At 36.3% G+C, this 13,239-nt stretch overlaps 1 protein-coding gene across 3 annotated transcripts in view; it reads right to left on the bottom strand.

Annotated features, from left to right (window-relative positions):
• PPP4R2 (protein phosphatase 4 regulatory subunit 2) overlaps positions 1–13,239 on the bottom strand; it is a 33,731-nt gene that overhangs the window by 10,425 nt on the left and 10,067 nt on the right. For all 3 annotated transcript variants that reach the window (XM_067303502.1, XM_067303503.1, XM_067303504.1), the window contains exon 3: positions 3,025–3,195. In XM_067303502.1, the coding sequence (XP_067159603.1) occupies positions 3,025–3,195 (171 nt within the window). The remainder of the gene's footprint in view (positions 1–3,024; positions 3,196–13,239) is intronic.

The following is a 13,239-nucleotide window of genomic DNA, read 5'->3' as shown; positions in this document are numbered from 1 at the left end:
ATCCCTAATTAAAGAGTCTTCGTAAAGTTACAATAGACTAAACTGTCCATTCAAAATCAAATTATTTCATGGAAACAAAAATATACAGAATTTTAAATTAATTTTCATCATCCAAATGTAAGAAACATTCTGGAAAATCATTGCCTTGATGATTTGCAGCTGTATCTAACCTGTTTTACTCTCAGCTATAAAAAAATTTAGACAAACGCTAAAACCAGTTTACTTCCCTTCAAAGGGTTCTTTATTAAACTGAACTTTGTTTACTGAGCAGTAGATGGCACCAAGTGTCACATCATCACCTCCTTTGCATGGAATTTGTTCAACATTTGTAAATGTTTTTTAGTTAGCAAAATCCAACAGGTAACTTTACCTCTAGTTAATCATGAACTCTTTTGTACAAAACCATAATTTTAAAATAGTTTAACAATGTGATTTTAAATAAAAGTAAAACTGAAATTGGTGTAAATCTATGCATGGACACCAATTCAAAAGTTTGTTTGTGTAGTATTAGAACTGAACTTTTGAAATTTTTACAAATGTATTTATTCAGTTCAGTGAATGAACTGCATGCCTAGACCTAACCTGCTTTCTTAAAATGACCAGTTAAAATTCCATAATGAAAACACTCATAACTACACGTCCTAGCGCTACTGTTCAGAATAAATTACAAACCAAAAGTTTATCATATGGACAAGATTCAAGAGATATGCGGGGAAAAAATTAGATATAGTCATATTAAATTATAGCAAAGAAAGAGAGATGTATCACTATAAACTTCAAATCTTTCTAAACCCAGTGGTTGCAACTTAAATACCAAGTTCTGTTCAAAATGGCACATCTGAATGTGCCATTAATTTTGAACGTGATACCAACAAAATACAGAAAACAAAGCAAACTAGCTACACTGCAAAGCATGTAACCAAAAATCTGGATTATGGTTACAAATATGGCTATTTCCTTTATACTGTGAAAAAATCCTGTCATCTAAGATACCTAATAACTTACCTTGGAACTTTCTGCTTCACTAGCAAAGGCTAAGAAAATGGCAAATCTTTCAAGAACTTCCTACTCCAAAGCAATTCTAAAATATAGCATGAGAATCTGCCTCTGCAACCATATTATACAATAATGTCAAGTAAGATACAGTAAGTTTAAAATAACCAGTTTGATTTTTCTTTTAAAAAGTTCATCTAGAATGATCTAAAACAGGAGTGATCCTTAATTTTTTACCTCTGTGGCACTTTTTTTTTTTTTTTTTTTTTTAACAGATGTAGTGAAAAACTAAGCTGATTTTAACGAAAGCTTTCCCTCACTTTTTTAAACAAACACCAGCAAAAACATCAGGTCACATTAAGTAGCTTAATTCTCCACTATATTACCCTGAAATGACATTCACAACTCAAAATGATAAAAAGCCTGTATATCCAATCACAAAAACTGAAACTTGGTTTTGTTACATTTTAGGACACAACTTAAAATGACTGAGCTTTCGCAATCAGATCCTCACTGTAAGAGTTGTAGGATTTGCTAAACGAACTATTCTGCAATCGTAGATTCTGAAAGATGCTAATTTATTATTTTCCTAAAGGTAACTAATGTAGGCAGTTACTTCCTCAAAGACTGGCTGGTTCACTTAGAAGTATGAGGAAGCCGAGGCCTTTCCTTGGCTTTACAGCAATAGATCAAAACGGCACAACCACAGAGCAAGCTCCAGACTTGGTCCCCGAGAGGTTTGTTTAGTCGCTTGGGAACAACAGGAGATAACAGCAGCCCATTCATTAACTGCCTCCACGTGAGAAGTTTAACAAATGTTGGGCACAGCTAAGCATTAACAAAAAAAAAAAGGGGGGGGGGAGATGACTCAGGCATAAAGAACAGGTTTATATTTAAATTGCTTCAGTACAGGAGCCAGGTATAAATATTGGGTAGCAGAGAACAAGCCGAATTTCACATTCTTTTAAGTGGCTTTCTCTCTCTTTTTAAGGGAATCAGACCTGACTTAAGAGACATTTATATCACAAATAAATTAAGATGCATGGAATAATGACAGTAAAAACTATTAACCTAACTTCAAAATATGATTCTATGGAAGTGTTACTAGTACCTCCAAAGCTGAAATTTGAGGGTGGCAGGGAGGCAAGCTCCGTCCATTTACTGACAAGCTAAAGAAAACGGTCAGTGAGTCTCTCTCAAGAAAACATTGAGACCCATATGTAAGACAACGACTCAGTTTATTGCAAATATGTAATCCAGTTTAGAAACAAGAAAACATTATACAAGCTATTAAAAAAGTACGGAAAATAAAAACTCTCAAAAAAACAAAAAACAACAACAACAAAAAAAAAACAAAAAAAAACACACCACACACACAACACCCACAGTTTTATTTAAAATAAAACTTCCAGAATTACAAAACCAACAAAGGATATACACTTTAATCTAAAAGATACAGTCAACAAGTAATAGTTTGAATATGAGAAGTCTCTCAATTAGTAAGCATCATTTGATCTATAAATTTTAATTTGGCAAAGTTTAACAATTCAAAAGCAGGTACATCGTGCCTCCTTGTTGCACCATGTTTATCACAGAATCAGTTCTTCAAAAGCTTCTGAACTGTCACAAAAATTAAGAACTAAATGCCTAAAGAGGTCTTTCAATCAGGTTTCTCAAAACATGTTGAAACAAGTCTGACTTAAATATTTATTTTACCTGTTATGTGTACACAGTGCTACAGTGCTACTTTGCTTCATTAATGGGTATTAATGAAAAACCAGCTACATATTTCAAAAGCTGGAATGACTGACATGTCACAAGATACCAACATTTTAATTCAGAGATAAAAGCAAAAGCTCTGAAACCATTTTAAAGTATTTCCAAGGTATAAATTTACTTCTGCTCATCTATTTAAGGAAGCTGAATGAAAATGCTGAGATAGAGCACAGAGTATGGTTAAAAAAATGAGAAAACACATTTGCAATCCTGATTTTAGGCAACAAATGAGATTTGATTTTAAATGTTACATACCCATTAAATCCAGTGACAATTTTCAGAATTCTCTCTTTCATCTCTTCAAAGGGAATATATTCCACATTTGGATTGGGGGGGCCTCTTGGCTCAGGAGCTGAGGTTCTGAAGTCATCCATTACTTTCTCCAGTTTGAAAATAAAATAGCCTTTAAACTGAGACCACTGAACCCTGCATAAGACACAAAGAATTAAGGCATATGCAAGCCAGCCCTAAAACCACAGAAAAACAGCATAACTTTATTGTTTGTAGAATAACATCCATACTGATGTGCCAATTCTAAGATAAACAAGGCAAGCAATGCAGCACTATTTTTTCCTAAATTTAATGCATGATAGCTATTTAAATAATTACTGCAAAATATTAAAACAAGTGAATTGCCATTAGCAACTGGGTAAGCCAGTTTCTTAAGGAACCAATACCCAGTCATAATTCAAGCATAAGTGTGAAACAGGCACGTATCCTATACAATTTACATGTGAGCCTATACACAGCCTCAAGTTTTCACCAAGTACTTCAAGCTCACTGAAACCGAGTTTCAGTCTGCAAACCATATAGCACTCATGTTATGTGTATTCTCCTTGGAAACCTTACTAAAAAGGCCTTTTGTAATCGACTGCTCCGTATCCATGAACCTTAAAAGTTTTGAAGAGTACATCCTTGTCCATTCTTTTGTAAGAGAATCTCTCAGGCAAATATACTTTGTACCACAGTTAACACTTGCTAATGAGTATTTGAGCAAAACATGTTTGACTTGTGAAAAACATTCCCAAACAGTAAGTAATCTATGAAAATCTTTCCAAATTACCTTTTGCCTTATAACTTAAAGTTTTATCCTAATTAGAATTTCTATATACCGACGCTCCTAAACTACATACAATATACAAGCTGGAAAACTGCTGTGAAAACCTTTCTACACAGATCAGTCCACAGAACATTCACAGAAGCAATTCCGGGCCTCCTCTGGCTAGTACCCTTCTTCAGCAGCATAGAGGGAAACATGAAAGCAACTGATTTAGTTTAGTCACTATCAATTTTGTTCTAGCCATGCTGATGCAGCTTTCACAGCTAGAGAATGGAGATGCTAGAAAAGAAACAGAAAAGACACAGGGAGAACAACAAACCCACAATAGAGAAAGAGAAAAACTATCTTTTGACATTTATCAACAACACGCGCTATCTGGAATGAGTGGATTCAAATCACACCATTAGGAGACCTGGACCCCTGGATAGCCCTTTAACTCCTGCTGAGCAATACCATTTAGCCAAAGGCTGTCTTCCTACAGGCTTTTCTTTGGGAGTAGTGCTAGCATACATGGCCCCAACTTTCTTCAGCCCCACATAACACCTGACCTTCTGTTGGGCTGATACAAATGTTTGTGCAGTGAACTACATGCGAGGACTCCCCACCAAAATGAAGTTTGTTTCCTGCACACTGTTCTCAAGTGTCACTGTTACCGAACATGAAACCACAGACCAATGAAGTCATACTACCTACCTTCACCAGAAAAATAATGCTATACTATCTTTGCCTTCATTTCTTCTTTGTCTCAAAGAAACAATTATGAGATGAAAATGGGAAAATTCAGCTCAAATTTATTTAAAGAGTTTTAAACATGAAGCCTTGGTCTTTTATTAAAGGCAAAAAAAAAGAAGATACAACAAGTTCATTTTCACAATTAAAAAGGAGTGATAAGTTTGCAAGAACTGGGCAAGGGAATTCAAAGAGGAAAGCAAACCTCCCTTCTCCTAAGAAATCACTAACCACTTCACTACAGAGAGGAATAACAATAAAAACAGAAAGAAAAACAAAAGGAAAGAAACAAAGTCCCAAAAGCAAATGGCATAGATAGATTAAACAGAATAATTAAGTCTCAATGGATCACTGCCCCAATTAGCATTATACTGCCAAAGCAAAATACCATAACATTTCCAATGTACAATACTAGGCATTACTACTACAAAGGTTATTAAAAAGCTATCCAACTCTGTAGTGCTGTAACCATGAGACCAAAGCCTTTCATAACAAATCACAGATTTAATACATAAGCGCATCACAAAACGCAGACAGACAAGACCTAGTAAATAACCCTACGCCAGAGTAAGATTACTCCCTGTAGAGCATCCCAAGAGCTTTAGTTGCCCAACAAAAAGGGATTCCACTATTCTTCTAAATACTTTTTACAAGCTTGTTTAGATTTGTTTTCACACTTCCACCTTGACCTGTTCCTTACTTTCATTGTTATTTATTTCTTGCTAAATAATACCACTCATCTTTTCAGACACTATCAACACATCAGTGACTTGCTGCTGAAACAAAACAAAATCAACAAGTATAAAGGTTTAAAATGGAAGCCTGCTGCCTCAAAGCAGTACCCACCAGCTCCTCTTTACAATGCTGAAGCTGTATGAATGTAACATTTTGCCTCTTTACAAAATGTTGAAAAAACAACGGTCACTCGACCTAAATCCATTTATTTTTCATTAGTACAAAAAAAGCTAAGAACCTGCACCTCCTAAGGTTGCAATACTGACATAAAAAGGATCTTTCGTCCTGTACATCAAAACACTTGATAAACAACTGCCTATATGATGACATGTTCCAGCTTACAAACAGAAGCAGCACAGTTTAAGGATAAACTTACCCTGCAGTCACAAGTGCAACTACAGCTAACCCAGATACAGCCACACTAACTTTAAAATCAACTAAACAAGCTGTTGCTAGAAGCAGCGTAACCACAGTGGTAGGGAGCTCAGGACAGGCTTACTGCCTAGGTATTTACAATCAGCTTCTCAAGCAGCTTTTTTCAGCATTGCCAAATTCCCTGCTGCAGTGGCTACAACACGAGCAGCATGAAAGCTAGCTGGTTGAAAGCAAGTAGTACAAACTGCAGTAACATCTGTGATTAAAATGTGAACATACTATAAACAACTGCTCCAAAGTTAGGGGTCACTGATGCAGCCAGAGCCTAGATTTCCTGACCTCACTATTGTAATTTAAACATTAAAGCATGTCCCCGTTTAAATGATCATCTTGAAGCTCTTCCGATCTATATAACTGGATTCTGATTAACAGTTTTATCCCTGCAACAGTAAATTACATGGGAACACCAGCCACTTCGTAGTTAGCACCACAAAAAGAGTCAGCTCCAGACTCTTCAGCCACCTAGGCAAAACTCAGTCCTGCAGTGGCAACACAGTGGATTCCTGGAAGGTAGAAAGAAGCAGGAAGGTTTCTGGAAGCTACAATGCAGGTCACTTACTTTAGATCCCATTTTTCTATCATTATCCAGGATATAGATCACTACCTTCCGCACACCATCCTTCAGTTATCTCCTTCGCACCTTTGCTTCCACATGAACCCAGCAAGCAGTGGTCCCTTTTCCCCATGCTGTTATCACAAGTTCCCCGAGATCACCCCTAGCATTGGAGTGCAAGATCTCCGATACAGCTGCTTTGTTACGGAATGGGAGACACTGAAACTGAGCAAAGTCTGGTCAATACTTTTTGTAGTTAATTCAATAGCCTAATAGAAATGAAAGAAGACTCTTCCATACGGTTTTATGTACTACCTTACTAAGTTTTATACACTGGAAAATAACTGACAAATACTTTAAGCTCTGTGAAAAAACCGAATTGAAGAAATTCCATGAAGAAAATACTATCCATGCATTCTCCTGAGCAGACTTGTTCACGCAAACTTGCTTTTGCCACTCAGTATAGTACAGAATCAGCCTCTTCTAACCACACATTAAAATGTTTTCTAAACCACGCTGTTCTTGAATTTATACTAGCAACTTAGTAAAAGCTCTTTTATAGCAACTCACAAACAAAAAATTCTGTGAGCACTGTATGATTTGTAGAAATACTTTCAGAAGCAATACTTGAAAGCAAGTTGATCCTAAGATGCTTTGGTTCAGTGTGTTCTCATTTTAGAGAACGAACAACTTTGAAATTATATACATTTTATGCATATCTGAAGCATCTTTCACTACAATATCAGGGTCATTCTGTGTAATTATACCTGCACAAAGGCAACTCCCCAGGGCTAATGAGCCTGTAGGTTCACAGATGCTCTAAATCATCATGAACTGGCATTTCTGTGAAAAGAAAGTCCTCTCTCTTCCCTCCCACCAGCTCCCACACCACCCTTCCCCTATGTCAACCTAAAGGTTTTGTGCTGACAAACAGAAAACTAGGGGGAAAAGGAAAACTAATCAAGTGTGAAAAGCACCCAGCAAGGAAAGAAGTCAGCAGAGGCAGGAATGAATGGTTGAAAACAAGCAACATTAGCACGCTTCCAGAACTGTAGCTTATATAGGTACACATTTATCATATATAGCGGAGCCACACATCTCAAACTCTTCCAGGAGTGATCTGAATGCTGACATTTTAAACTCAACAATTTAAAAATCAGAAAAAAAAAAAGTTTAACAGTCCAGTGACAGATAGAAGTGTGGAAACTAACACACAGTGCAACAGTTTAGTTTGTCTTTTTATAGGAAGACCTAATACTATGTTACATTATTTAAATACGTGATACTATGGCTTAGGTTTAACATATGCTAATAACTATGCTATATAGATGAGGTATTAAAAAAAATGTTTAACACCATAATACTGTTCCAGAATGCAGTCCCTGCCCTTGCAATTTAAGCCGAACAAAATTAGGAAGATAACAGAAAAACATATTGGAAAATATGGGAAACATGGAAAGATATCAGTGTCTGAAGATACTCAGTTGTGTTTTACAGAAATTAAACAGGAAAGCAGACAGCACCTGGCCCAATAACTAATAATAAGAAAAACAGCAAGATTTGAGAAGAATATTTACATGTGAAAAGAGGGGTGGCATGTTAAGTGCAGAAAAAGGGATTAAGAAAGGGAGGGGGAGGGGAGACCAAACAGAAGACATGAAATGAGCAAGCAGAGATGAAAAGCAATGGGCAAGGCAAAAAAACAACCAAGGGGGCTAAAACAGAAAAAAAACCAAAAACACCACAAACCCCAGGAAGGGGGCAAAATTATGAAGTGAAGCTAATAAATTTAATGAGCAGAACTAGTAAGAGCAGACAGAAGCTCTACAGTCAGAACGGTACTACAACAATATGATTTACTGAAAGTTGATGAGGCAACAAAAAGATCTCTATTGCATGGAGTGGGAATATTAAAAATAAAGATGAATTTAGACAAGGGACACAACCTAGCAATACCAGAGATGAAATGAGGAAGAACACAATCCTAAATAACTTTGTTTTCTAATAAAAGCAATCAGTTTCATATCTGTACTAAAACTACATGATTATCTGTTGGAAGTAATCCATTACTGCAGATTGACATAAGTTAGCCAAGCCAAGTTTAGAAATTAACCAATTTTATTTGATAGATAGCGTTCTTCAACAAGTGACAGAAGCGACCTTAGATAGAAAGCAGTTCACCGAGTAATATGATCCTATGCTTTGATTTAAAACAAGAATTCCTAGCACAAAATTCTTTGCAAATAAGCTTGCTTCTCTACTAACATGGTTCACACAGAAGTCATCTTTCCAAATATGCATAGCAAAAACAAAACTGCATTTTACGCAGAAATAATCCAATCATCACTCCCACATCTCTTGAAAGGAGGAAGGGAAAGAAGCTGAAATGCAAAAGACCACCCAATTCCCTTATCACCTGCTTACTTGAAGAGCTTGTACTGACAGAGCTGGGAGGGTAGCTTTTTCCCTTACTGCACTCATTACTGAGAGACATGAGAACCCTCTTTCAATAGTTTGCACTATCAAAATGTTTTTTGTATGTCAGAGAATTAACCGATGTTTTGTTCTCATTACCGGGCAAGTTTTTATAATCGATTCTGCCTCCCTTTGGTATAGTCACTTCAGGAGACTTGAAATTTCAACAGAAAGAGCAAAAAATCAGAAGTGTTTAACAAAGATGTTCAGGGAAGGTTTGACAAATGTCAGAAAGCACATAACTGAAGTAATTCTGAAAGGCTACTTGAGGACCTGAAACAGAGACAAAATCTGAAGTATCACAGAAAAGCACATTAAAATTTCAAAGAACTAGAACAAGGAAAGGAGACAAAGCTGCAACTGCAATAGCCACATTTTCTTCATAAAAATGAAATGCCAGCCCTATTGTTTTTAAGAAAAAAATATCCATTTTGAACATGCTACAGTTCTTTCTCTCTTAGTACTACGCTGGAAGGCTTTGTTACAACACAGCAATGCCACACATTACTACATGACTCGGATATTAAGTGTAGCTTGGACTACAAGTTTACCATTAGATTTCACAGAAGTGCAGAATAGAACTATAGTAAGTTATAGAGCTTCCTTTTCAGCACCTTAATTAAACCCCCAAATTTAGCACTGTAGGTTAGTAAATGGGGCTTACAGTTTAGAGAGACTCTACAGGATTTTAAGTTGCAAACTTCAATAAGATCTGTAGAAGGTAAATCAGGATGATACCTAAAATGAACTGAAGAACAGGAAGAAGAATTCAGACTGCATAATCTGAAATCAAGGTACCGCAATTATCCCTTGAATCTTCATGGAATTGCTTCACAGATTACAGGTGTAATTAAAAATAACATTATATTGGAGAGATGTTGAGTTTCTAGAGACCTAGCTATGTACTTAAAACATTAAGAGTCCCAGGAGTCCTCATGGGATGTCTCTTCAGATTTCACAGCATTTAAGAAGTTCATTACAAAGTTACTCGGTTTAAGTTTTAAGAGGATGCCATCTGTTTTGGAGAGATGTTATACATCACAAAGAACACAAAATGAAAAGAACAAAGTAGATCTACTATTGATTCTGTTATTGAACGAGACCATGAAAGAAACAGGAGAACTTGGTGTTAGGTAAAAGAAAGGAGCACTTCCCTCTCCTCTATTATTAGCTCTGTGACAAGCAGAACTAAAAAGAATCATGACTGGACAAAATGGTTTACTTAGGATACACTCAAATACTTTACATTCAGCTAAATTGATTTCAAGACAAAATTCCCCAAACAAAAAGGAAGAATGAGAGGACAATTCCAGAAGACTTCAGTTAGTGTATAACAAGAGATGGAAGAAGTCTCTCTTACATTAGCTTCCCTCAGATTACTGTTGATTTAGATCACAATCCCACAGAAGACTTGCTAGGAAACAGGTGTTTTTAACTTGCAAACTTAGTAACTGTTTCTTCTCTTCTGTGCCTTGCTCCAGACCTCATCAAAGATGAAGATACACACTAGCACACAGAACTTCTCACAGGCTCCACCAGTAGCAAAATTAAAGTTTCATCTAAGAAGGGTTAACTGCTTTTCTATTCTGGTCTTTCACCCCAGGACCATTCCATGCTCCCGGAGCACGGGAAGAGCAGTGCTTAGGAGTCAGTGATGCGGCACCCAAGACTGACCGTGCTGCTCTTGTGCAGCGGAAAAGTTAATACCTAGAGTATGTATCGAATGGGCCCTCTCCAGCAGGCAGCAGCTAAAGCTATGCCGAGGACTTTATGGATTGCACTCCTCTGGCGGAAGGGGGGCTGAGGCTCCTCTCTCTCTCTCACTCATCTCCTTCCTTGGCGATTTTTGTTCTTTCAGATGCAAAGGCAGTAGATAGAGCCTAGTCCCTCTCTCTCTTAAACACACACACACACAAAAAAAACAAACAAACAAAAAAACCCTCTACCTTCCTTAGCCCACCTCAGATCTATTTATCAGGTATAAACAAGGGTAGCAGGAAATACACAGTTACAGAAAAGGGGTACATAAGCTAAAAATCTTGATAGCAACTGCCTGTAAAACACTATGCCCAACCTTTTCTTACAAAAAAACCCAAAAAACAATAAAAAACACCCTGCTGCTATTTGACATTTTAGTCTTTGTACAGGAATTACTATTTTACTATTTATTGCATGATTACAACAGATTATTTCTTACCCAGAAGTGCTTGGTGCTAGAGAAATGACTTTCAATTCCTTCTCAAAAACGTCTCTGAAAAATTCTGAGATAAGAAGCTGGCAACACTGAACTCCCATTAACCAAGATATTAGCCATTATGTGTTTCAGCTCTGCCCCACCATATACTTAACCTGATATGTGGTTTGCACCAGAAATGGCAAGCCTGCTCCACTGCTTCCACACATTGCTGTGATCCCACACACAGGGATGTGAAGCAGATCTCTAATCTAACCAAAAAATAAATGCTGCAGACAAGGAAGAAAAAGATGTGTGGTGTGACTGCTAGAGAGCAGAACCATTCCTTCTAGCAGCTGCCCTTACGTAACAGATAAGAAGAGAGAGTACCTTACTACTACTCCTCCTCCTCTTGCTTCAAATATTCATTAAACTAAACTTATTATTTTTCTACTTAATGTACTTCCCATGTTTCACTTTAATACTATTTTGATGCAATAAATTTTAGTGTCGTTGTTTTGCACACTGTTGCTATTTTTACTATCAATGCTGTGCAGATTAACATGGGAAGTTCCAAATAATAATAATGGACTTACACACCAAAATCCCCTGTGCATCAATGAAGATTAGATTCCTAAATGCTTCTGGCATGCAGACAAACCCTTCAGCTTAACAATAAAATTAAACCATGAGCAAGCGCTAGATTCTTTATCAGTACTCTGAATGAGCAATAAATTTTAAACTGTAGGTGATACAGCACTGTGAATCTCCTGGAACACTGAGCTTTGCTGTCAATGGTATATTCTCCTCAGGAAAACATGCTGGCAAACCGACCTCCTGGGGGAGTGTCCTGTTCACCTTCACCTGCTAACTCATGTAAAATTAAATGCTCTCATGTTATCTTCAGTAGGATTTGACCTCATTTTACCTTTTGCTTTAATTAAAAATCTATTGAAGAGCTCAAAAGAGGAAAAACTGGTAATTCTCACAAGCTCAGAAGGTACTTTTCCATTTTCACTTGCTGATTATTGTCAGCATAAACAAAGACTTTGCTTTCTTTTTTGTGAGCATGACAAGCTCATTCCAGAACCACCAAAACCGGAATACATTAGGGCTATATCTACTTTGGTAGTATGAGCATTCATCTCTCTATTACTTGCAAATTACTACTGCCACTGCCAGAAACAACAAAGACTAAGACTTAGTTATGGAAACAGACAGCTGATGAACACATTAAAGTAGTGTCTGTAATCATCAGGGGACTAATTCTGATCTCTCCTGATAAATACTCAGCTGACTCCACCATAGTACAGCTGTTCCACAGAACAGAAACAGAATCTGAACTGGGACTCTGAATTTTTTGAGAAAGTGTATTTCTCAATATAGTTATCTACAGACAAATGAACTCAACTACCTTTCAATTTCCTCTGTTTTAAAAGCAAAGGTGGACCACAGAATGAAAGAGGACAAGATTTCAATAAATTCTTGACTCAGTAATTCAATTCCTTATACCATAGTCGAAAACAATACGCACAAGATAATTGAAAGCCTTCAAAATTTCCAAAAGCCACAGGCATGGCTTATCTATAAGAACAAAAGCAGAGACTATTTTCATTACATTTCCCTCTTTCACTTGAAAATTTACTTGAAGTTTGCTTTGGCTGATAAGAATAATGTCGTATACTTACTGAATTGTTCCACTTACTGTGCTTCCGCATTATTTATCAATGTATAAATTCTTATATTGATTTCTTATTCTTCATGTAATTTCTGTGATGCACGTTTATAATAACATTTCTTAAATCTCAAGTTTTATTACAAATAGAACGATTATCCCAGATACTGACTTTCCTACAGTGCACACTAACTACGAAGTGTTGGAAGTCTTCTAAACAGACTTTTAGATAAGCAAACACCAGATAAATCCTTCCATCTGAGCAATATCAACTATAATTACTCTTTACTTATAATTCAGTTATATAATTTTTTTTTCCTATGTATGCAGAAAAGTCACTGTAATTCACGGAATTACATTAAACTTATCACACTGTAAGTACAGACTTAATTGTTTCCTGCTATCCTGTATTTTATAAAATCTGTTGGGATAGAGTATTGTATGTTTCTAGTTCTGGATAACTTTTACCAGTATTCTGTGTAATTAACGTACTTATCTTTGTAAAAAAATTAGGTAGCGCTGTTTGTACTAGATTAGAAAAATACACAAAACTCAACTGATTTTAAAATAATTTGAATGACAATCTTCTAAATAATATTTGCTGTATAGCTTAACTACAAAACACACAATTGTTT

This window comes from Apteryx mantelli, chromosome 12, assembly GCF_036417845.1.
Source record: "Apteryx mantelli isolate bAptMan1 chromosome 12, bAptMan1.hap1, whole genome shotgun sequence".
NCBI classification, from domain to species: Eukaryota; Metazoa; Chordata; class Aves; order Apterygiformes; family Apterygidae; genus Apteryx; species Apteryx mantelli.
The sequence above is the reverse complement of the archived record's forward strand: the minus strand, read 5'-3'. Positions and strand labels throughout refer to the sequence as shown.